Source organism: Phodopus roborovskii, unplaced genomic scaffold (assembly GCF_943737965.1).
Source record: "Phodopus roborovskii unplaced genomic scaffold, PHOROB, whole genome shotgun sequence".
NCBI lineage: Eukaryota > Metazoa > Chordata > Mammalia > Rodentia > Cricetidae > Phodopus > Phodopus roborovskii.
Genome location: NW_026126689.1, coordinates 4,795,795 through 4,820,704, shown reverse-complemented (window position 1 = coordinate 4,820,704; position 24,910 = coordinate 4,795,795). Strand labels below are relative to the sequence as shown.

Below are 24,910 nucleotides of genomic sequence, written 5' to 3'. Positions count from 1 at the left end.
CTCATCTTTCTACAGAGCTGGAGTGCTTCTGTGACAATTGTTCTCTTCCCATTGTCCAGGTTGGACACAGGCATCGGGCCCCTCCAGTTTGCCCAGCAGTACCTGCAGCTGTCTTTCCGACTGCCCAGTCCCAACTTATACGGGTTGGGGGAACATGTACATCAGCAATACCTCCACAACATGAGCTGGATCACCTGGCCCATCTTCACCAGGGATGCCACGCCCACAGAGGTGAGGTTCTACCTACCCGACCCCTGTTCATAGCTCACAACCGAGAACGCTCATCCCTGATTCCCAAAACACTGCTCTGTCTTATTTTGCCCAATTTGCATGAATTTGTTTGGGGGAATATTGGTTCTTAAGTTTAATATACAGAATTTAAAAAAATTCTTGGAAAATATAATTTAATGATTACATAAGATAAATAAGTTAACATTAGAAAGCAACCAGGCTTTTTGGTGTAAGCATGTAGTCAATTATGCAGGAGGCTGAAGTTAGAGGATGGCAACTTAATGGCCACCCTGGCATACAGAGTAAGTTCAAGACCAGCCTGGACTACTTAGCAAGACCCTGTCTCAGAATAAAAAGCATGCAAAGGACTGAGTTTGTTAGTAGGTAGGAAGTTTGAATTACTGAGTGTATGTGAGCTTCTGGGTCACCGGTATCACAAACAGAAGAGGAGAAAATGCTCTTGCAAAAGTGGTAATTTCTCAAGTTGATATTTATTTAGAGAAGATTATCAGTTTGGAGCCACTATCAGTAGAGTTGGCAGGTGGAAAGTTCCTCTTTAGCGTCTCTTGCATTGCATGTCAGCATGTTCCAAAGAAAGCAGTATCGTCTACTTCTTTCATTTCATTGAACATTTGTGCATTTTTTGCAGTGTATCCTGCCACTAAACATATACACCCTATTGTGTTTCTCCATTTATGATGATGATGCCATTTTGGTACAATAATTAATTAAATGTTGAGCAAACATCCGCATGACTTTTTTGGTCCTGTGAATCACATTTATTTAGTTTTTGCTTGTGTCTGCATTTAAGTAGCACAGGCTGCCCCAGAAGAAGCTATCCTCCTGGCTCCATTGCCTGAGTGCTGGGTATTCTGCCACACCTTTCACGGTAAATATTTTAAGCACATAACTCTGCTGCTTCTGGTTTTCCTCTCTTGGTGACAGGGCATGGTTAACCTATATGGAGCACACACCTTCTTCCTGTGCCTAGAGGACACCAGTGGAGCTTCCTTCGGAGTTTTTCTGATGAACAGCAATGCCATGGGTAGGGAGCACCTTTTCATCTTCTTCGGACAGGAGGAGTGGAATCAGATATGATGTTTTTATTTTAAGAATTACCGTTATTGTGAAAGCCTCACACAGCAGTCATATGTTGCACATGCAGTGCTTTTACTGAAACTATAGAAATGCAGCTCAGGCTGAGAGACACTTGACTGAAACCTAACTCAGGTACTTCCGCAGATGGAATGTTTCTCCTTATATTGTCTGGATAATAGGATGCACTGATATCCACACTCCAAAGATACCTGTAGACTTGAGCATGTGTCATGCTGTCTGCCTACAAACAGCAGACTGTGTCTGCGCATTATATCTCATAGCCCAACTCTACAGTCATCTTCCTTCTAATTACTGATGTGCCAAGAAGAATCATTGATTTAAAAACATAATTGTCATATATATATATATATATATATATATATATATATATATATATATATAGTATGTCATACTCATCTAATAACTTTCCCAAATATTTTTCCTTTGGGTTAACCCACTCATATACAATAGAAATTTATTCCAGTGTAGCCAGATAACAATATAATGTGCTCTTTTTTTCCTCATAAGCAACATGAAACAAGTCAAAAATTTGCTTTTGATGGGTATCTTGTTCAAATTAATGAAGTTCAGATAAAACAGATGTGTGAGATACATTTTCCTTTGAAAATGGCACAGAATTTGGGACAACTCAGCTATTCATGCTTCCAAGAGATGTGTATTTTCAAAGGATTATTCTAATCATTTACTTAAATCCCTCCAGAGGCCATTCTTCAGCCTGCTCCTGCCATCACTTACCGTACAACTGGGGGGATTCTTGACTTTTACATCTTCCTGGGAAACACACCAGAGCAAGTCGTTCATGAGTATCTGGAGGTACGGGTCCACCCTCCCTGCTGTGGGGCTGTTGCTATTTTCTCATGCGTTTGATTTGAGTTAACAAGACAGAAGTTAAAGTTATTAGTAGATGGTATAGAAATAAATACTGAGCTTACAAGTACTTTGTCATTTTTTCCCCCAATGAGTTGACTGGATGCTTTCTGCATCCAGCAGCAAGCCTTGAGAAATGCAGGGAAAAAAAAGTTTAATTCTGCTTCCTAGGCATGATCATTGTCTATTTCCTATGTCCTAACCAATCATCCCAAAGACCTGAGCCACAAATCCACAAAGTACATTCGATCAAGAAATAAATAGGAAAGAAGGAATTACATGAAATGAGAGGAAGCTTCTGAGTAAGAGGCAGGGACTCAGAATAATGTGGGTCAGGGTTTTAACCTTCTTAGAGTGTTGACTTGAGATACTAAGAAATGTTGAGTACTTCAAGCATATAGTGTTTTTTCACCCATGGAACTCTTGATTCATAAGTGTTTGCGCTTTCATCATTTTCAGACACCACCATCTGCAGTTACACGACTCATCTTTATGCTACTCAGGCTCTGTGTCATTATACCCTCAGTGCCTATGGGGGACCTTGTCACATTGAAAACATTAAGAGGATATTGGGTGAATGAACATTATTGTTTCCGTTGTTTTTCAGGGCTTGGGTGCTTGTCCGTCATACACGAGACTCTGGCCTCTATTCTCACTCAGTACCACTCAACAACAAAACATAACACTAACCGTGAGGATTAGTGTTGACCGTCAGGTTGATAGGACTCTCTTGATTATGTTAGTTATATTCCTTGAGCTGTCTTGACAGTGGATGAGACTATTTCTTAGGCAGGATGGAAAAGGCAAGGAAAGCATTAGAAAGCATTCATTGAGCTCTCTCATTCCCTCCACTCTCCCTCTCTCTTCCCCTTCTTTCTCTTCCCTAGAAGAAATATGACCAGCAGCTTCAACCTTCCGCTGCTGTGACTTCCTTGCCATGATGGGTTGTAACTTGAGCCAGAATGAACCCTTTCCCCCTGAAGTTGCTTTTACTGTAGTATTTTATCACAGTAACAAGAAAGGAAATTAAGATGCCACCTTCCAACCTTACCCCCATGTTTTTGGTTTGTCTTTTGTTTTGTTTTTTTGTTTTACGCTTGGAAATTCAACCAACACTTTCTTGCACTCTAGGTAAACGCTCTCCCAACTGAGCTGCATCTCGAGCCCATGTCCTTTACCCTGTTCTCAACCTTCCTAATGCTGCAACACTTTAGTACAGGTTCTTCATGTTGTGGTGACCCCCAGTGATAAAATTAGATAGTTGTTGTTTTTTAACTGTAATTTCAATGCTGTTATGAATTGTAATGTAAATTCAGAGATTTGGAATTTTTGATATGTGAGTGACCCTTAAAAGGATCTTGACCCATGGGTTGAGAATCTCTGCCATAGGATGACATTATTAGTCCAACATATTCTGAAAATTCTATTTTTTTAAATACTGCTGCTGTTGGGACACATTTAGTTATTTTTAGTGATGAATGACATGAGCTATGAGCTTTGGAATTTATAACAGGAGATTCCCATGGTTTCCAATAATTTTAGAGTTGAGGACTTTATAGAAAATGAAAAGGAATAAATGATTCAGGTGGATTTATGATCCCACGTTCATTAGTGTTTGTTATAAAAGCTCAGATGCTTTTCCACCTCTCTTCCAGGTTGTTGGACGACCATTCTTACCTTCGTACTGGAGCCTTGGTTTCCAGCTCAGCCGCAGGGATTATGGTGGCCTTGATGGGTTGAGAGAAGTTGTACATCGAACCCGTGATGCTAAAATCCCTTATGTAAGTTGAGGCTTTTCTTATCATGGCTTAGATACAATTCCATTTCTTCCTTTCCCTTTGCATTCTATCCAGTTAAGAAGGGAAACAGAATGGTAGGTTGATAGAAGCACACACAGCATCAGAAATTAATATACTGAATTGTTCATATGCCCATGCAAAAGGCATTGTTCACACAGACTTGAGGTTTAGTTTTATCTTTTCACATCTCCATGATATGCTGGGTTAGTTAGTTAACAGCTGTGTATTGTGGTTTCTGTCTTTAAAAAGTAAAAATTTTACACTTACCTGGATGGGGTGTGTTGGGGTGAGAAATACCTTAGATAATGCTCGTAAAGCGTCTAGCCCTGAGTGTGAACACTGTCAACCTTAGTTGTAATTTTATGAGTGAAAGCAACACGTGGTGATGTGGTCAGCAAGAGATAAAGATGATAATAATGATTTGCAGTCAGCTAGTTTCACAGCTACCTTGCAAAACTCCTTCCAGATTAACTCTGAACTCTATGGTTGCAAAGTATTTATGGTGTTCAAAGTTCTCTAAATCAAAAGGTAACTCCAAGTGTCTAAGGTCTGATAAGCTCCTCATGTGGTCAATGAAGTTGTCAAAAAGAATTTCCTTATTCCTAACTCTTCAAGCTTTGGAACTTCAGTTCAGACATATAAAAGCATGGTAAATAAGAATCTGGGAAATGATAGACTGATGGGTGTTTATTCGGGGAGAAATCACTCACACCAGAAACAGATGGCCGCCGCAGGTTCCCATCCCAAGGATGCCTCCAGATGCTCTCTGCCTCCCACTAGGAAGTAAGAGAGTGAGCTGGGGTCCTGGACCCCAGACCTAGTCCCTCCAGGTCATGCCCCAATGGGCGTGGTCAGGGCAACAGGCCTGGGCGGGGTGGACATCTCACTGCAGACATGAGTATGTGGTTAGTGTTTGGTGAACTGTGGGTGGAAATGACTTTGGCCCGATCTCAGGGATCCAGTGGGGCAAACAGCAAGCAGGTTTTCTTAGGAGAAATATTCCCACCATCATGTTTGCTAGTGAGGGGAAATTGATAATATTCAATTTTACTTCCCCCCTGCATACTATCTGAGAACCCTCAATCCCAGGGAGACCCCGTCCAAATACCTGTATTATTTTAGAAAGACTTTCTCAGTTGTGGCTGGCGCTCATTTCTCACTGTTTTATGAATGAGGCAACGTGTGATTCCACTCTTCTAGGACTGCATTACTAATCAGTTTGTACAAACTAATCTTTGTGGCTCTGATTGTAGTGTTCTTTCTGGTCTGTCCTCCGCTTCTGCTGGCGTTACAGAAATAAATGAGCTCTTCTTTCCTGATTGGGAGCTCTCTTCTCTGGGGATATGTGTGACACCTGGGACCTAAGTACCTATAGGGATCAGAGCCAAAGACACCACACTGGGCAGCAAGCCTCAAGCCACATGAAGTACATATGTGAGAGTTTCATGTGATCATGAGTATATGGAAGATTAGAAAATCAAGAATATCCAGTGTCAGGTCCCTATACCAGAACCCCAGTCAGCCTTTACCCCATTCAAGTGACTGGGATCTAACCTTTAACTTCTTTGTATTTCAGTCTCATTGAGAGCAGCATCTTATCCTCACATGTTGTTATGCAAACACACAAGCAATGCCCATAAAATAATTTAGCTAGTTAAGTCTCTATCTCTTCGTCAGTTAACATTATCATTCTTCTAGCAATTTAGTAGAGAAAAAGACGCCCTTTCTGCTCTTATGTACTTGATATTTGAGATTCAGAGTGCGGCTGTAAGTTCCCTCACATGTTTGTTCAAATTTAATGAGTGCCTGTTACATGTGCAGCATCCAAGTCCTCAGATTACAAGGATAAGCAAGATGTAATTCCTATCCTATGGTCCTCAAGGTACCAAATGGCACCCTTTCATCAGGATGAGAACACAGAGCTTCAGTCTGAGAGCAGATGCATCTCTCACAGAGGGCTTATTTATTTCTAGGGCCCAGCCAAGCTTGGGGAATCCCAGTACTATAAAGCTACATACATTCTCTTTTAATGGTTAGGAACTAGAGTTGCAAACCCTTCCAGTCAGCAAGGTGATTATTTCATAGGTTCTAACGGCCCAGAACTGTCTTTCAGGATGTGCAATACTCAGACATAGACTACATGGATGGGAAGAAAGACTTCACTATTGATGAACAGGCTTACCCCCAGCTGGCAGATTTTGCTAAGGACCTGCATGACAATGGACAGAAATATGTAGTTATTCTGGTACGTTCAAACACTTGTCATGGTGCCTCATTTTTGTTTTCAAGTGGCAAAATACACTTACCAAAGTGACATTTATACCCTGCTTATTCACTAGAACCCTGGCATCCTCAAGGACCATAACTATGAGGCCTATAACAATGGAAGCAAGAGTAGAGTGTGGGTCATGAGCTCCAGCGGCTTTGCTGTTGGGGAGGTAAGTCCTCGGGAAATTCCGAATAAATAATAGTTTGGGCAAAGATTGACTTTTTATATGAAGATAGGTGGAAGGCACGTTGTAATAGTGAAACTTTCATGGCTTTAGTAGTTTCATTCTATTTTAAACTAATAGACATGATAATAAAGTTGTTGAAATTCTAAGAGATATATAAAAAGCTATCCCAGACTCAACAGTATTCCAGGTAATAGAAAGCAAATATGCCATTAGTAGAAAAAAAAAGTCTGACTGCCTCTCAGCTTCTCTGCTCTGAGATGTTAAATTCAACGTCAATAATGTAGCAAGAAGCTCATGATGAATGTGGAATTCAGTTCAGACAATGCACAAAACTTAATTTACACAAAACTCATAGCTAAAGCCCAGGTTAGACTCTGAGTTATCAGCTACAAAAATTGGGATAAATGACCAAAGAGCAGATTTCCAGAACAGTGGTACTTATAAGACTGTGATGATCCCCCATGGGAGGCCTTACCCTCGCTGAGGAGTGGAGGGTGGGTGGGATGGATGAGGAGTTGGTGTGGTAGGAATGGGTGAATGGGAGGGAGAGGAAATTGGGATTGGTATGTAAAATAAGGTTGTTTTTAAATTAAATAAAATTTAATTATAAAAATAATGCTATGGACTTTCAGGTGAGTCACATAACCAACCTTTTGTTCCAGTTATACATAAAGCTAACCCAGATGACTGAATTGTGTGAAATTCATAAAAAAGGTACTTAATTAACTTAGTTCACCTCATTGACTTAGTTCTCGTGAATTACTTTTCCTTGCTCCTAGTTTTCTGTGAATGTTCTCCCTTCAAACCAAGCCTTTGCTTTCACTGTTAGACATGAATCTCTAAGAACACCAGATAGACTTACTTTCACGTATCTGTAAAGATCAGAGGCCAAATCAAATAAAAATTGTGGTTACCTAAAAAGTATCCCCATCGGATGAGATACTTTAGTAGGGTGGGGTGTTTGGATGGACTGCAGAGAAGAATTTTTTATCGTTAAGACAATTAACTTCAACTGGCCAGTGGGTGAGAAGAATCATTTGTCCTAAGGCTTTGGCAGAGATAATAGTAGAGGCAAGTTGTGGAATGTTGCAGACACATTGGGATACACTGGAGTTAGCTTGGCCTCTCTTACTATGTTGGGATTCTCTTGCAAAAACTACTTACACCTAGGGATGTGTAAATTAACTCTATTATTACTTGGTGTCCATCAACTAAAACAAAGAGTCAATAAATAGCTCAACTCATTAAAAAATGGAATTTTAAACATTTAAAAAAATTATTATTATTATTTGATTTTGATATATTTTTTTTTAGACAAAGTTTCCTTGTGTAACAGCCCTGGCTGTCCTGGAATTCACTCTGTATGTAGCCCAAGCTACCCTGAAACTCACAGAAATGTGCCTCCCTCTGCCTTCTGAGTGCTGGGATTAAAGGCTTGCACTACCACATCTAACTAATTTTAAGCTTTTATCTTCTGTATTAGGAATTGTCTGCACTTTAGGATGGCTTTCATTAAAGCTGTTGGCTCTCAAAACAAAACAAATATTTATGACTATGGAAAACAGACTCATAAGGAAGAAAAGGGGGTTGATGGGGTGGGAAAGAGATGAGGGAGTAGAAGGGCCTAGAGTAATCAGAATACTTTGGTTATGTGTATGAAAATGGCAAAGAACACTTTTTGTTTTCATTTTTCCAGGCAGGGTTTCCATGCTTAGCCATGGCTGTCCTGGAACTAGTTCTTGTAGACCAGGCTGGCCTTAAACTCACAGAGATCTGTCTGCCTCTTCTTCCCGAGTGCTGAGATTAAAGGCGTGTGACATCGACTCCTGGCTTAAAATTTACTTTTTGAGAAATTTAATGGGACTATATTTACATTATTCACTACCTCCTTTTTCAAACTCCAACTTCTCCCCTCCCTTCTCCAACTCCTTCTCAAATCCATGGCCTGTCATTCTGTAATTATTATTGACACATACTCATAAAGATTGTTGTAGTGAGATATCCACCCTGCCCACATCTGTTGCACTGGCCACACCCATTGGGGCGTGGGCACAGGTGTGGACACTTTGGGGGAAGCTAGGTCTGGGGTCCTGGACCTCAGCTCGCTCTCTTACTTCCTGGCCTGGTCACAGAGAGCATCCGGGTGACATCCCTGGAGCGGAACCCGCAGCGGTCAGCTGTTTAAGGTATAAGTGATTTCTCCCCGAATAAGCATCATTCAACCTATACTGTGTCCCAGTGAATCTGATTTCCCACGCGATAGATGATGAATATTACCTGCTGAGAACATTTAGTGTTTTTCTTATGTACATGTGTTTTTGCTGACCACCTAACAGAGGGGTTATCACTGGGGAGATTGTTTCTTCATCTTACAGCGACCGTTGATGGTGTCTGTCTGTAGCTCTTCCTGCGGGAGTCAGCTTCGTGAAATCTTTCCTATCTGCATTTGTATGACGATCGATGCTGTCATGGCGCAAGTCTTGTTACCACAGCCATGTTGCTGGTATTTCCTGGGTGTAGCTTCCTAGCTGCGCCCAGAAGACATTATCTCACACCTCCTAATTGGCCTTACACACTGAAAATTTACATTTTTGGATAGGAAAGGATGTATGACGGACTTCCATTTAATCAGTGGGCTTTTCTGCCTTTTTTCTTTCTTTGGATCCTTACATGTATTTTACTATGCTTGGATTTTACTGGCAGAAAGACAAACCTGACTCTAAATAATACGCAATATGAGGTTTCTGGTAAAAAGAAGTAGCAGTGAATAATCAATGATCAACCGAGCCATGACACATACACACTGCCATCAGCTTGCTCTTTGTTCTGCAGGGTTATCCGGGACAGTCAGTATTTCCCGACTTTACCAATCCAGTCTCTATTCAGTGGTGGACCGGGCAGCTCACTGAATTTTATAGCCTTCTGGAATTTGACGGTGTATGGATTGTAAGTTATTCCAAACTCAAATACCCATGCTAAAATTTCTAGATGTTGACCCTGATCCATGATAAAACAGTTTGACTGACATACTGGCATATCTGATTTATTTTTCTTCTTCGTCTCCATGCCCAGCACATATCTGTGAAATTGGGCTCCTAAAATGCCATGTTCCTACTCTACATTTGTTACCAAGTGATTGTTTCATTTTTAATAGTCTTTAGTTTTCTTGAGGAATTACCTGTTTTTTTTCCCTCTATTAACTTAATCTCAGCTTATAACATGATCTCATTAAAAGTGATGGTTTCTAAAGTTACCACATTAGTTCATAAAAATTTAATCATTAACAATGTCTCAATGAGGGCTTTGCGGGTTTTTTTGTAGAAAATTGAGGTGTCTTTGGAACTTAAGATCGCTTTCTTGGCAAGATAGATGCCATTTTATTCTTGATCATTTTAGAAAACTGAGTTTGACCTCCATTATGTTCTTTTATTGTTCCCCAGTGGAATATAAGACAGGGAAAATTAAAAGTGCAAGAATATTACCCTGTCCTTAGTTTTTAAAGTATGTTGAAGAAGTAGCGCCAGCAATAAAATCTTCACAATCGAAAGGCAAAGACTAACCTTTGAAATTATATATCTTAATTAGCAGATTAAATAAAATTATAGAATTAAAACATGGTCAATGTCACTTAGAACTGTAATATAACTTGGATATAATTCAATCCAAATTACTTATTTTTATAAAAATGGTACAGAGGTCAAGGAAATCTGGAAAGGTTGTTTAAAATCCTGAAAGCAGCTAAGAGGGGACGCAGATATCCACTTTTATAAGAGCTCCTGCCCAACTAATTTTACATCTACTCATTTCCCATCTTGTTGTGTATTTGCCTTTGAAGGAAATGGATGAACTATCTACACTTCTCCAAGGTCCCAATCACAAGTGCGAATCAAACAACTTGAACTTTCCTCCTTTCACTCCCAGTAAGTTTTTCTGTTTGCCTTTGACCCTGGAACTAGACACATTTAAGTAACTTGAGAGCCACTCAGCCTGGCCAGGAGCCCTTAGCTTCCTAGCCAGAAGAATCAGTAGACATCTAAAGGCCCCTCTTACTAAAGTCTATGTGGCACACTGACTGTCTTTTACTGCAAAGGGCAACAGGTGGTTAAAGTGTTCATCCCCCTCCCCCTTCCCCATATTCCTCCCCTCCCCCTTACTCCTCCCCCTCCTCTTTCCCCTTAGTCCTCCCCCTTACCCTATACCCCTCTCCCTCCCTTCCCCCCTCCCCCTCACCCCATACTCCTCCCCTCCCTCTCCCCTCCCCTCACCCCATACTCTTCCCCCTCTCCCTCCCCTCCCCCTCCCCTCCCCCTCCCCCCATACTCCTTCCCTCCCCCTCCCCCTCCCCTCCCTGAAGCTGGAGTTACAGACAGTTGTGAGCTGCCATGTAGGTGCTGGGAAATGAACCCAGGTCTTTTGGAAGGACAGTCAGCACTCTTAACAACTGAGCCATCTTTCCAGCCCTAGCCATAGTTTAAAACATCAGTGATCCCATGCTTAATGGAAATTGGCATTAAAGTAGCTTGCATTTTTTTTTTAAATCCCTTATGAGAGTTTTGCAATACTTTATGAGAAGACTATTGAATTAAAGTAAATCTGTAATTGAATTAAAGTAAATCTGTAACCTTTCCTTCCCTTTTTACCTCTCTTTTTTCTCATTAATAATATAGGTCAAACATCAATTGTTCTTTCAATGTCTTATTTATTGATAATATTTCAAGTCAAGAGTGGTTTTCTTGTCTCCTGAAGAATGTGTGTATTTGCATGGGAATGAGGTAGCGTGTTGGTTATTTATTTATTTAGTTTTTCTTTTGTGACAAAATTCCTGATAAAAACAGTTTCAGGAATGAGGGGTTTATTCTTGCTAGGTAAGAGGAATGCTGTGGATCACGGGAGCTGTTCGTATTGTATGCCCTGTAGCAAGGCAGAGATAAAACCTGGTACTCATGAGTGTTTTCTGTTCAGTCTAAGCTCCCAGGCCATAGGATGCTGCCACACACTTTCAGGGTCTGCAGCTCCTCAGTTAAATTTCCTTGGAAGCACACACAAACCCTCAAGTGCGGCTCCTAGATTCTAAATCCAGTCAAGTCAACAGCCATATTACCCTAATGTCCTGGATCTCACCTAAACCCAGTCAAATTGACAATGGAGGTAGCCATCATTGGCAGGCCATGTAGAATAGACTATGGTGTGTGAAGAAGGAAACCCCAGGGTCTCCGTGCATTAGCTCTACACAAGGGTGTACTTTGTTTAAGTCATAAAGTACTGAGGTGTGGGTGTCCTGAGTCCAAGCTGAAGATCGAAGATCTTGCTTCTTGCTTTTTCTGGTTCTTCCCTGATGAAGGCCTTTGGCTCGAGCTTCATAGGTGAAGGAGAAGTTAAAGAGGGTTTGAAGAGACGGAGTAAGGATCTTACCTAAGCTGCCCATATTTCTTTGCCAGAATCTGACCTCAGAGGCACATGTCAACATCAAGAGAAGTCTATCTTCACAAACAAGCCCCAGAATGTCTAGAATATTCCCGAGTGGATGGGCATCTAAACAGTCTAACAACTTTTGCTCTGTTTGTCCATCCTTTTTTTTTTCCTGAGACGAAGGTTTAGTTGTTTCTCAGCTCCCCTCTGGCTACTGAGGGATGTAAGGGGAGAGTTTTCTGGCTCAGCAGGTCACACTGCTGCTTCAGCCCCAAATGAACACTCGAGACACTATATTATGAAGCTATTGGCCAGTGACTAGCATTTCTTATTGGCTAGCTATGTCTTAAATATTAACTCGTTTCTATAAATCTAAGTATTTCCATGTGGTCTTACCAGAGACAGGGTCTGGAACTCTTATTCTTTTGAGCCCTTCATCTCTACTGTTCAGTGTCTCTGCAGAGAAGAGAGCGATTTCCTGTTTGTCCCTGCTTATGTTCTGATTCTACACCACTTCCTGCCTGTCTGTACAGACCTCCAGACCTCTATGGTTAGCTAGTGGCAGGTTTCTGCCCAGCTGTGTCACTTCATGGGATCACAAGACGACTCCTCTGCCTACACTTCCCAGAATCCTCCTTGTCTCCTAGTCATACCTATCATCCTGCCTGGCCAATCAGTGTTTTATTCATCAACCAATAAGACAAACACATACTCAGAAGAACATTCCCCATTAGAAGGAGTACTAGATTTCTTTGAGTTTACACTGTTTAAACTTTCGCAAATCTCCATGGTTACCTAACGACTTCGTTCTTCTTTATTCAATTTCTGTTTCATTCTAGATCAATTTATCACTTTTGTTTCTTAATCTCTTAATATTACTCTTGTTGGGATTTTTGTTTGTTTATTTGTTTGTTCTTGCTTTTGTCTTTCTATGTAAAACCTCGCTACACCATTGTCTGCTTGCTCTGATACATACTTCATTCTGTTGCAACAGCTTTTTGTCTATTAACACGACAGGGGACCAGCCCTGTTCCCTCCTAAGGGAGGCACGTCTCATGATTTTACCACCACATAGTATGAGTTCTCAGGACAATGACACAATTGTAACAACTTTTGACCCCAGGAAAAGTGAAATGTCTGCTCATAATTAACATAGCTGTGAGTCTCACAAACTGCCAGAAATACAACTTCCCTTACAGTTTACCATTCAGCTAAGTTTTCTGCTCCAAATCCTTGTTCTACATGGCCGGTGTGAAAGTTTTAACCTTAATTTGTTCCTTGTCATGTGTGTTTCTGGAGTTATGTCCCCTACACAGGACAAAACATCAAGTATGCTTGCAAAAAAAAAAAAGGAGAGAAAAAAAATGAGTTTATAAGACACAGACCATCTTAGCTTAAAAAAGAAAGAAAGAGAGGAAGGAAGGAAGGAAGGAAGGAAGGAAGGAAGGAAAAATAAAAGCCACAGTGTAGATTCAGGGTTGGGATTTAAATTCTTATTCATGAAAATACCCAGTGTCACATGACTCCTGCTTTACCTGTGAGATAAAAGAGAATATACCAATATTTACATCACCCCTCCATGACTATTGTTTTTGTAGTTCTCTTAAATTAAGTGTATGTGTATCGACAGTAGGTGCTTCATGATTAATCTCAGATCAACGGCCCAGTGTCTTGAACAGGTTTCTGAAATGCCTGTGGTTGCTACCATCCTTAGTGAGCTTCAGGGAACCAATGGCTGACTCCGCTTAGTCCTGATAGAGGAAGTGGTAAAGAGTAACGTTTAAAATATACAAAGATTTTGTTGTTGTTTATTTATTTATTTATTTATTTTTTAATCAAATAGGCATTTGTGATCGAATAATAACAGTTGCTTTATGGAAAATTTCCAAACAGATGAATGTTTTCTCTAGGTGTCCTGAATGGCTCACTGTTGGTGGGAACCCTCTGCATGGACACAGAGTTTTACTCAGGCCTTCATTATGATGTTCACAGCCTGTATGGATACACCATGTCAAGAGCCACAGACTTGTAAGACTTTCATTGTCTACCTGGTTGTAGATTTGGGAAGGTGGGAGGTGGAATGTGGGAGGGGACAAGGAGAGGGGATTCTCTTGCATAAATATGTTATCCAACAATGTGTATGACTACAACAATACAGAAACTAGCATAAGTAGTACTTATGATGCACAAAGTTTGGTTTTCTGTGTAAGTTGCCTTTTGATTGGTTTAAGGCTAAGGCACATTGTCATTTCAATGATACTCACAGGCAATAAAATATAAGGCAGTCGGAGCTCCCAGCTTGACAGCAGCCATGGTCCCACTGCTGAACTGCCAAGGTTACCATAGACTTCAGCAAATAAAAAAGTCCAAAACTGCTACGTCAAATTTCTATGGAATGTAATTATGATAAAAATTATTTATTTGTTTCCCGAGAGTCAGGTTTAACCGGGTGTCTTACTCGCTCATCTGACAATATGGTGTATGTCAGCCTTCTTCCCTACTCTTTACTTTGTAATCTTGTAGCTTTAGTTTTCTTCTTTTTATGTACACCATAAACACCACACACACACGGGGAGAGAGAGAGAGAGAGAGAGAGAGAGAGAGAGAGAGAGAGAGAGATGTGCAGACATGTTATTTATATGTATAAATACGAGTGCGTGTGTGTGTGTGTGTGTATGTGTGTGTGTGTCTGTGTGTGTATGTGTGTGTGTCTGTATGTGTGTGTGTATGTGTGTGTGTGTCTGTATGTGTGTGTGTGTGTCTGTATGTGTGTGTGTGTGTCTGTATGTGTGTGTGTCTGTATGTGTGTGCGTGTGTGTATGTGTATGTGTGTCTGTATGTGTGTGAGTGTGTGTGTGTGTGTGCATGTGTTCGTGCATGCATGCGTGCGTGTGTGTGTGTGTGTGTGTGTGTCCCATGAGGATCTTCTAGCCTTCCTTTTCATGTCTCATGGTGTCCTAAGTACCAGTCACATAGCCCTGCTTCCTTTTGGAACTAATCCCTACTTGTGACTAATCATTTTAAATACTGCGTCTTGGTTGGTAACAATGCTGTGTTATCTCCCAGACTCTGAAGTGATAAGCTTCATATCATCTTTAAGTTTTTTTTTTTTTTCTGCTTCCATCCACAATCAGCCTTTGGTTAGAAATTTTATCATAATCATCTCTTATTTTTTCCACAATCACTTTTAATTAAAGTCCTCATCATTTCTCTCATTAATGGCTACATATTGCTTACCTCTCTGATCTTAAACTATCTCCAAATAACAAATCCTCTACCAATTCAAATTATGGTTCAAGGCCAGGCAACATAAGCATCTCCATGAACAATAGTGTTCAGCATCTTGAGCCACAATCTGAACCCCGGGAATCAAAACAACCTTTTTCCAAAACCTCAAGATGTACTGAATGAACATTAAAGTTTAAAAAGAACTATTTTATACTGCTGTCAACCTGGCCTTTCTGAGTTTTCTCACTTACTTTCCTATATGTATACATATGGAATATATATATTACCTTACACTCTTTCCTATATGATAAAATGTAAGCTCCTAGAACAGACTGTGAGATACTTCCTAACCCGATTTCTCACATCATTGCCACTGATTTTTCTCAGATCATACTTAACTGTTTGTTTCTCCAAGATCAAAATGCTTCTTCCATATACCTCATAAGCTATCAGTCCTGAACAAGATGTCCTTTCTGGCTTTGTCCAAGTATGAAACTATCCTATGTTGTCATTTCTGGATACCTTCATGACTATTCTATACTCTGTATTTTTCCATATTACAATAAGCAAAATTGTTTTGCTTTCATTTTGTAACATGAAAATCACTCTTTTGTAATTTTAGATGCTCACTTTTTTTCTAGCTGGATTATAATCTCTTTTATTGAAGTCCTGTTCTTAGCTTGGAGGACAGTACATTGAATATATGTCAGTGGAGTCAATGCCTGTCTTGAGAAAAATGGGACCTATTGGGTCAAAGACCAACTAACTGTCTGTTTTTCAACACTTTCATGACTTCCCATTACAAATGGACTGACCAGGAGAGAAAGAACCCTTGTCCAGAAAACACCCAAGTTTGTATGCTAGTGAAAGCAAACTCCCAGGAGAACACTGGTTCCTGATCACATTCCTTCTCTGTTCTGAGAGAGGAGGAAGAAGAGAGTGGACGAGAAGAGGTAGAGATGAGAAACGAGAAGGGATGTGATCAGGAACCAGTGCTCTTCTGGGAGTTTGCTTTCATTAGTGTACACACATGGGTGTTTTCTGGACAAGGGTTCTTTCTCTCCTGGTCAGCCCAAGTTAATGGAAAGTCACGAAAGTGTTGAAAAAACAGACAGTCTCTGCTTCTCCTTTTCTTCTCTTCCTCCTTCACCCCCTCCACCCTCCTTCCCCCATCTTTCATGGAAAATACACCAAATGCACAGGGCTCTGCTTCCTCACCTCTGCGATGACAGAACTGCAATGATGTTCCCATCAGTCCCTCTCAGGTCTACTGGGCTCTATCTCTCAGACACTTGTGTCTAAGAATGAGACTTGAGCTAGGGAGTGACTGAGTCAGACAGTACTGAGAAGGAACTTTACTGCCAATGTCTCCGTGCGATAAAAGTGCTATAAAACCGTAATAGGTTTGGCTAGCACATTCTACAAGCTGTGGTTAGTAGTTAAAAAGTAACCGTGACAAAGTAAGAACTAGGTGTCTTTATGACATGCCTGGCTTTGGGAGAGTAGGTCAAATTTCAAGAAATCAGTAAAGATAGATGGGCCTTGACCTTTGGGCACGAGGTACTGTTAGATTTTAAAAAGTAGATGTTTGGGTCACCCTTAGTTACTTCTTCACACCTGACTTTTGCACCCTAAAAGTCAAAACTTTTAATTTTAGTGAGGTTAGTCCGGGGGCATGGATCTGCTGAAGGCATAGCACAACCTTAATTGGAGGAATAGTTTGGGGGCAGCAGCAGAAAGCTACACTGAGCAAACGTTCTCTCTCTCCAGCCTGAGAGCAGGCAGATCTTCTCAGAGATCGTCAAATGATCATAAATAAGCCAGTCCCAGACAAGCGAGGAAGAGAAATAGAGGGATCTCCAATAAATTTTCTTTTTTCCAAACTGTCAATAAGACAATAAGACGCGTGTTATCTAGCCTGCGCTGCAGAAACACCTTCTCTCAACTGTGACCTCTCAACTGAATTTGTGGTCCTGTTTCAGTTTCAGTTTGTGTAGTCTGAACACATCTTTCTCTTGCCAATTATTCATGGTGCAATAAAGCAAATGAGGGTAAAGAGTCTTACAGTCCATGCCAAGACACGCCCTGAACCTGAGCCAGGGTTATGTTAAGCAGGATTATACACCAGGTAAGACGTGGCTGGAAGGATACAAAGGGGGAAAATCTGCTAAAGTAAATGGGGTCAGAATCCAACTCACGGTGATATATGGCATATACTGTCCTTCAAAAGAGCCAGACTGAAATCAAACCTGACAAGATGTAGAATTCATAAAAGCTGTAATCAGGAGGATAGAAAATGAAAAAAATAAAAAATTGGGGGGCTGGGACTGATTTGAATTACCACCTTACACAAGATGTCAAGCCTTACTCAGAAGTGGAAAGAAACTCTTACAATGGCAAATGTGTTTGCAAGTCCAATGTTTGATACCTGGATTTTGCTGTTGAAAAACCAATTCCTGCATTTGGAATAAGCTGAGTTCTTTCCCGTCACAGGCCACCTCACTCACAACTGGCTGGCTTTTTTTCAGGGCCCTGGGAACTGTCTTCTCTTCCAAGAGGAGCTTCATCTTATCACGTTCTACTTTTGCTGGGTCTGGCAAATTTGCTGCTCATTGGCTGGGAAACAATGCAGCCACCTGGGATGATCTCCGATGGTCCATCCCCAGCATCCTTGAGTTTAACCTATTTGGCATCCCCATGGTAAGCCTCATTCTCAACCTTTGTTCTTTGTTACTCTTTCTATTGTCAATCTTTAAGGGATTTCTACAACTAAGGGACATGTCTCATTGTCTATGTTTTGGCAAAATCAGTCCCTATGTATGCTGCATAATGGTTCCGATGACAGAATAATATAAATGTTAGCAGTAGCTTTTCTTCTATGCAGTTCCTGTAGGTAGGGAAGAATTACTTTGAATCAAATGTATGAATATAATAAAAATAAATCCTGCCAGGAGAGTATCAGTGAAAAGGAAAGTCTGACACTGGGGACTGGATGATGAGGAGGGGCCTTTGATACAGGTAACCCATCTAGTAACATTGTTTAATGTATCCTGTAGTGAGCATCCTCTTGTTTCTCTGGGGCTTGCTTTGAGAACTTAGGATCTTTTAAGTGTTACATAATATCAGAAAGAGTTTTCTTTTGTCTTGTCCCGGCACAGGTGTGGGTTCAGAAAACCTAAGACACTTTAAGAATGAATTTAACCTTTTTGTGGTTGCAGGGGTCCCCAACCTCGATGGATTGAAATACTTTCCCAATGACCAGGGCTTTTTTATTTTTCTTATATTTACATTTTAGCCAGTTGATTACCATATGCGCAGAACAACTTGAATGAGGTGCCACAGTTTTCTGTGTTTCCTGAACCAAGTTTTGCATATGCCTTTGTATCCTTGGGAAAGTCCCAAACAAAGTTCACATAGGGGGACAAAAGGTATCTGGTCAACAAAGGATGGGTTAGGGTTAGGTGCTAACTCTCCGGAGGTAGGCCAGGTATAGTCCAGCAAGGATTAAAGTCAGTTGCTATCACTCTGGTGCCAGACCCAGCAGAATGCAGAAATCTGCTATACTCTTTTCTTTTCGACTTAAGAATACAGCAAATGATTTTACCTTCCTAGTAATCACTTGCTTGCCTGTGTGCTAATTCTCCAGGTAGGGGCAAACATCTGTGGCTACAGAAACAATGCCACAGAGGAACTCTGCACAAGGTGGATGCAACTTGGAGCATTTTACCCACTGTCCAGGAATCACAATGGTCCTACCTACAGGGTGAGTTCCTCTGAGAGAAGAGGTTAGAAGTTCTTGCTTTCAAAGAGGGGTTATAGGAAACTGCTACACACTGGCTCTTACTTCATAAGGTCAGGTAAATCTTGAGTGACACGTCTGAAAGGAAGGGTATAAGGAAGAATATTTATACATTGAATTGCTGTCAAAAACTCATCCATAAAGGTGAGACGTTTTGTCACATCTTCTGTGCTGGTAGTGGGGCGTGGTGGCACATGCCTGTAAATCCCAGCACTCAACAGACAGAGGTAAGAGGACTGTTGCAAGTTTCAGGCCAGCTGCATCTACACAAGAAGACCTGTCTCAAAACGTCCAAAGGTAACACATGTAAGGTCCCGGGTTCAATGCCTAGTGCTACCAACATCATTTATGCTCCTTCAATCACTTGTTACCTATTACCCTGTACAAGATGGGACACCGGGAGATCAATGTGTATATTAATATTAATTATTAATTTAGCTATTGATTACATCAATATATTATGATAGCATACATGATATAGTATATCAATGTAAATATTAATACAATAAAGATTACTCATATTTAGAAGAGAGTAAGGAAGGAAGATTATGGAGGAGTAAGTCAGTGATCTAAAGTGTTTTTTTTTTTTTTTGGTTTGTTTTTTGTTGTTTTTTTAAAATCTTATCATATATCCTGCTGTTTTATGAATAGTTTGGGAGACCAGCCCACTATTACTTTCCATGATTCTTCCTACCATTATCCTTTTTATCTAACATGATACTTTTTATGGGCAAGTCTACAGAAGTAGTTCAAAGTTCTTCTTAAGGTATTTATAATGCAGCAGGAACAAATAATGTGTTGTTCTTTTAATAAAATTAATAAAATAAGTTGCAATCAAAGTACTTCAAACTGAGTGCTTTGGTTTTAATAAGCTCGTTAAAGTGGCCTCAGAGATGACTAATTGTTGGAAACTGGCATTCTGCTGATCCTGCCCCCCCCACCCCCCCACCCCCCACCCCCCGACGATGGGCGTGGCCATGTCATTGTTACATGGCCTGATGGGACTGCTTTGAGGACTTGGTATGCATGCCAAGCTCGACCTTTTAAGCAAGAGTGTCTACTCCCTTCTCTTCTGCTCCCAGTTGACCCTCAGCTACTATCCATAGGCTGCTGGTGCAGGATGCTGTAGGAGATGAGGTTAAGCAAGCCATGAGGAGCCAGTAGGAGGTACTCCTCTATGGTCTCTGCATTAGTTCCTACCTCAAGGTTCTTTATTTGAGTTCCTGCTCTGACTTCCTTTGATGATGGGCTATGGTGTGGATGTGCAGGCAAAATAACCCCTCTCCTCTCCAAGTTGCTTATGGACATAGTGTTTTGTCATGGCAATTAAAAATCCTATTTCAGACAATATATCCACATGCTTTAGAACGTGTATGCACCCACATACGTATTTCACCATGCACATGTGCCAAAACTAAAAAGCAACTCATTTGAGTAAGTTCAACATCATTTTGGTTGTGGCCTTTGACTTTGTTTGTAATCACACGTCAGTTCTTCAAAGAATTTTATCCTTAGATTCCTTTGTCCACTTGTGTTTGGGAGAGAGATAAACTATTTATGAAGGTCTAAGCAGGTGGTTTGGGTCAGGGAAGGTAGAGAATGTTCACAAAACATGGCTTGTCTCTTATCTTGTAGATAAGAACACTCAGCTCCCCCAAGTGACTAGGGTGGAGATCTAATTATCTCCTAAACTAGCTCTTTCCCATGGAATTACATAAAAAACTTTGCATGTTCTTTTAAATTTAAATTTGGAAGATGAAACAAATAGGGACACTTAACATGTATCTTGTGTGGCAATATATTCATAGTGCTATTATTTAACTAGTGTTCAGCATGAGAAATTAGGGGTTGAGCTACTTATATCTTGTTCCAAGTCTTCACAACTCAGCCTGTACTTTTATCACACTTCAGTTTGTGTGTTAAAATTGTGCAAGTTGTTGTAAAATATAATTCCATAAAACAATAAAACATCTAGTGGAAACAGTATTTTGCATTGATTCAGCCTCAAGATTTGCACTTAGGTTAACCATCAACCATTTAGGCAGAGCTGGGTTCTTCAGTGTTATAAACCAAAACTCAGGGTCCCAACCACCACAACATCCAGTACAGTTTTACTTTTTTTCATCGGGAAGCCAGATGACAAAGGCTGAAGAATACAATTTTCTTCTGTGTTTAGCCTTAGTGTTTTCATGAACTCTATATTGGGGACATGGCTATATTTGGGAAAGTGTTGGGCCTCTTATAAAGAGAAACAGAGGAACAGATTCACATCATTCTTTCTGAAATTCAGTTTCTATTGTGTGATACGGGATGAGAAGTCAAATGTGATATATGTGTCTTTCATAACTTCCGAACTACAAAGAGAGTGAACAAAATGAGTATTTACTACTGAGGGCTAAACTTAGTTTTACAACTTTTGAAACTACATTTACTTAAATAGCATTGTGTAACTGTGATCTACATTCTCAATCCAATGTCGATTTCTAGGACCTGGGAAAATTAGATTTCTTTGCTGAAGGGTTGTTTGTTTGCTCTTTGATAAAATCTGCCAAGAATCTGTCCTTATTATCTTTCTGTATATTGCATGAATGTAAGAAGAAATATACAAAGGTCATTGTCTTTGGTATGTAGAAAATGAAACTGACTATAATGGCTAACAATCACAGAGGGAAACTACACAAACAGCTTACAATTGCAAGTTCACAAAATTCCAGAGAAAAGAAAAGATTTGGAATGTAGATCATAGTTAGGCAAATCAAATTAAGTAAATGGATTTTCAAAAAATTGTAAATAACCATTTAGATCAAATGGTTATTATTTTTATCTACCAAATAAAATACGAGATTTCTCAAAAAAAAAAATATGTTGCATGTCTCTGAAGGAAGTAGATCCCCTTTGACTTCTTTATGGCCATTGAAACCCTTGTGGTATCTTCTGGTCACTCAGGGCTTCCATAGTCTGCTCTGAGATGAATCTGTCAAGCGAAAACTGTCTTCTTGCATACATGTCTACATTGGAGAAGTCATGTAGTCTTTGATATTCTTCCATCTATAAGACAAGGGAGTAGGACCAAGATCAACTGAGTTCTGAAAGGATTCCAACCTTCTCTAAACTGGGGAACACGCCTGTGTTCATCTGGGAAAACCTTGTATCACGATTGAAAGAAATCTCCACTAACTACTTCCATTCCCTTTCAGGGTCAGGACCCTGCGGCCTTTGGTCCCAACTCTCTGCTGTTGAAATCCTCAAGACACTATCTGAACATCCGTTACACCTTACTGCCCTATCTCTACACCCTCTTCTACCGTGCTCACACACTCGGGGAGACAGTAGCGAGGCCCTTGGTGCATGAGTGAGTTTCTAGACCAAAGCCTCCCATTCAGATCACGAGCTTCCTTTACCTTTCAAGTGTAACAAGGCCCTTTAAGGCATGTGATGTGATGCTGTCTCTTCTTGAAAGTTGCACTCACTTCACTGTGAATGTACCCTATGTTTTATAGGTTCTATCAGGACCCAGACACATGGAAGGTGCATGAACAATTCTTATGGGGGCCTGGACTCCTTATCACACCTGTGTTATATGAAGTATGTTTGTAACCTGAATAATTGAATGGGATGTTACAGTTGTTCTCATAGCTCGATAGCTGAGTAATCTAAATGCTGCATATATGTGATTGCACTTAAGTCTAAATATAAATATAAGTGAGAGCAATCATGAATGTTTGGAATTCTTGGATCCAATGATGTATAAACTAAAACAGTTGTAAAATTACCTTTAAAAACTCTGTTCTTAGGCATGTGGCCATGCCCTACATGGGCTTTTGAATGTCTAGGTGTATGTAGGTTGATGGACATATACAGACTATATATCCTCTTGTCAAGGGGGACTGAGTTGGGAAGACAGAGTAGGTGTGTAAAAGAGTATGGAAAGTGGAGTACAGGAAGGAATGGCCATAGGCAAGGATGAGAAGTAAGGTGTGTGAGAAGGGTTGCTATGATCCTCATCATCTTACTTAAAAATATTGCTTGAATAAGAATCAAGAGAAAAGATAGTTAACCAAGGCTCATTGAGCTGGTAGTGTCTCAGCTACATCTGGCTTTGTTTGACAAGTGGCTTTGCTCCCCTGTGGATGTGGCTGGCTTAGTCTACTCTGAGCTAATGGATGGCATCACTCTGAGAATGAAACTCTCTGCTTCTCCTAGAAAATGCATGAGCACAGAAGCAAAATGAACTTAATTTCTAGGTACAGCTTGGCTTTGGATAAACTGCTTGACTTTTCTGGGTTCATGTATTTTCATTGGTATAGCGGGATGATCTGCAATGGCTCTTAGGATTATTCAAATGGTCAGGGATTATGATGCGGAGGTGTTCTCCAAACTATGAAGAGGTGTGTGTGTGTGTGTGTGTGTGCGTGCATACGCGTGCGTGTGCGTGCGTGCGTGCGTGCGTGCTAACACAGCTTATTGATTTTATTTCCTTAGGGCATGAATCAAGTGAAAGCCTATATTCCAGATGCCATCTGGTATGACTATGAGACAGTAAGTAAGGTGGCTTCTACTGTTTCAGAAACCTCTTCTAGCAGAGGACAGTTCTAAAACTGAGAGGAGGTCATTATAATATTTCACATGGCTTTACAATGCATTGATTGAGTGTGTCTTGAGGCATCTTAGTCAATTCAGAATGGTATATTAAAGGACCTCACACTGCACAATTTATGAACAATAGAACTCCATTGCCCATAGTTCTTGGAGGCTGTAATGTCCACGATGAAGGTCTTCTCAACTTCATAAACAGGAGCTTCTCACTCAGTTGCTATAACTCAACAACTTGTCCAAAGGAATTGTCTCTTAATAATATCACATGTAGTATTAGGTTCCAACATATGAACTTTAGAAGGATATTGACATCCACAGTGCAGCAGAAGACATTTCCAATAGCTACAGTAGGTTTATGAAATCTCACTGGCTCAACCAGCTCATTGCTGTGCAGATAGTTAGGACTAATCATTTCATTAACTGTTGTCTGTGGAAGCAGAGAATTCAAGCTCAGTAAAATCACAGTATCAGTCAGTGTTATGTTGCTGCAACAAATATCCGAGGCAGTGAGCTTATAAGGAGAAAGGGTCCGTACACTTTTGCTTTCAGCTTCAGAAGTTCTAGAACTGGCTTCCATTGCTTTGGGCTGGTGACAGGAGAGGAGGGACAAAACCACCCTACAAGACAAACAAAAATACCGCATGGCTACACAGCAATGGAGGATAAAAGGAAGAGGCTAGGACTTCACAATTCTCACTGAGGGCAAATCTCTAACGTCTAAAAAACTCACACTAAAACCCACCACCCCTTATAGTTCCTGCCAGCCCCCGGTAGCACTAGACTGGAGATCAAGACTTTCTCAGTGAGACACACAAGGCATAAACTAAAGCACACAGTGTGGTGAGAGGGAAATGGGGGGGGGGGAGTCGGTGTCTCAGCTCCGCTCTCTACTACCCACACACCTTGGGGAAATCACCTCATTTTGGAGGTGCCCATCTTTTTGTCTCTAAAGTGAGGACTGGACTAAAGGATCTCTAGGGTCCTGCCGTCCTGCGGTCCCCTATCCAGTCTGTTTTCCTTTTGCTGCTTAGGAACTGGCTATCCAATGGAGGAAACAATTTGTAGACATGGTGCTACCAGCTGACAGGATAGGGCTTCACCTTCGAGGCGGCTACATATTTCCCACCCAACAGCCAAACACAACCACAGAGACCAGGTAAGATTCCCGTCTTCCTACTGGGCTGGCGCTCAGTGGGGCTTCATGTGGAAGGGCAAGCGAGCACCAAGAGTATGTGGACCGAATGAATGCTGTCCGCAAGCTTCTCCTCGTTTCAAGGGCCCCAAATTATCTTCACAGGGGTAAGCATAGTCTCACTTTCCTTCTCAGTCTTGTGTTCCTTCTATTTGGATTAAACCAGATTGCGGGAATAGTCAAAATAATCTTCGTGGGGATTTCTGTAGGGACA

At 40.7% G+C, this 24,910-nt stretch overlaps 1 protein-coding gene across 1 annotated transcript in view; it reads left to right on the top strand.

The window, feature by feature from the left end:
• The window catches only part of LOC127214309 (probable maltase-glucoamylase 2), a 74,012-nt gene that overhangs the window by 10,746 nt on the left and 38,356 nt on the right, over positions 1 to 24,910 (top strand). The window contains exons 6-20 of the mRNA XM_051174700.1: positions 60 to 231; positions 1,177 to 1,276; positions 2,051 to 2,163; positions 3,873 to 3,998; positions 6,130 to 6,261; positions 6,356 to 6,454; positions 9,305 to 9,418; positions 10,308 to 10,392; positions 13,792 to 13,909; positions 17,638 to 17,809; positions 18,756 to 18,872; positions 22,106 to 22,260; positions 22,409 to 22,493; positions 23,391 to 23,447; positions 24,536 to 24,660. Coding sequence (XP_051030657.1) covers positions 60 to 231; positions 1,177 to 1,276; positions 2,051 to 2,163; positions 3,873 to 3,998; positions 6,130 to 6,261; positions 6,356 to 6,454; positions 9,305 to 9,418; positions 10,308 to 10,392; positions 13,792 to 13,909; positions 17,638 to 17,809; positions 18,756 to 18,872; positions 22,106 to 22,260; positions 22,409 to 22,493; positions 23,391 to 23,447; positions 24,536 to 24,660 — 1,770 coding nt within the window. The remainder of the gene's footprint in view (positions 1 to 59; positions 232 to 1,176; positions 1,277 to 2,050; positions 2,164 to 3,872; positions 3,999 to 6,129; positions 6,262 to 6,355; positions 6,455 to 9,304; positions 9,419 to 10,307; positions 10,393 to 13,791; positions 13,910 to 17,637; positions 17,810 to 18,755; positions 18,873 to 22,105; positions 22,261 to 22,408; positions 22,494 to 23,390; positions 23,448 to 24,535; positions 24,661 to 24,910) is intronic.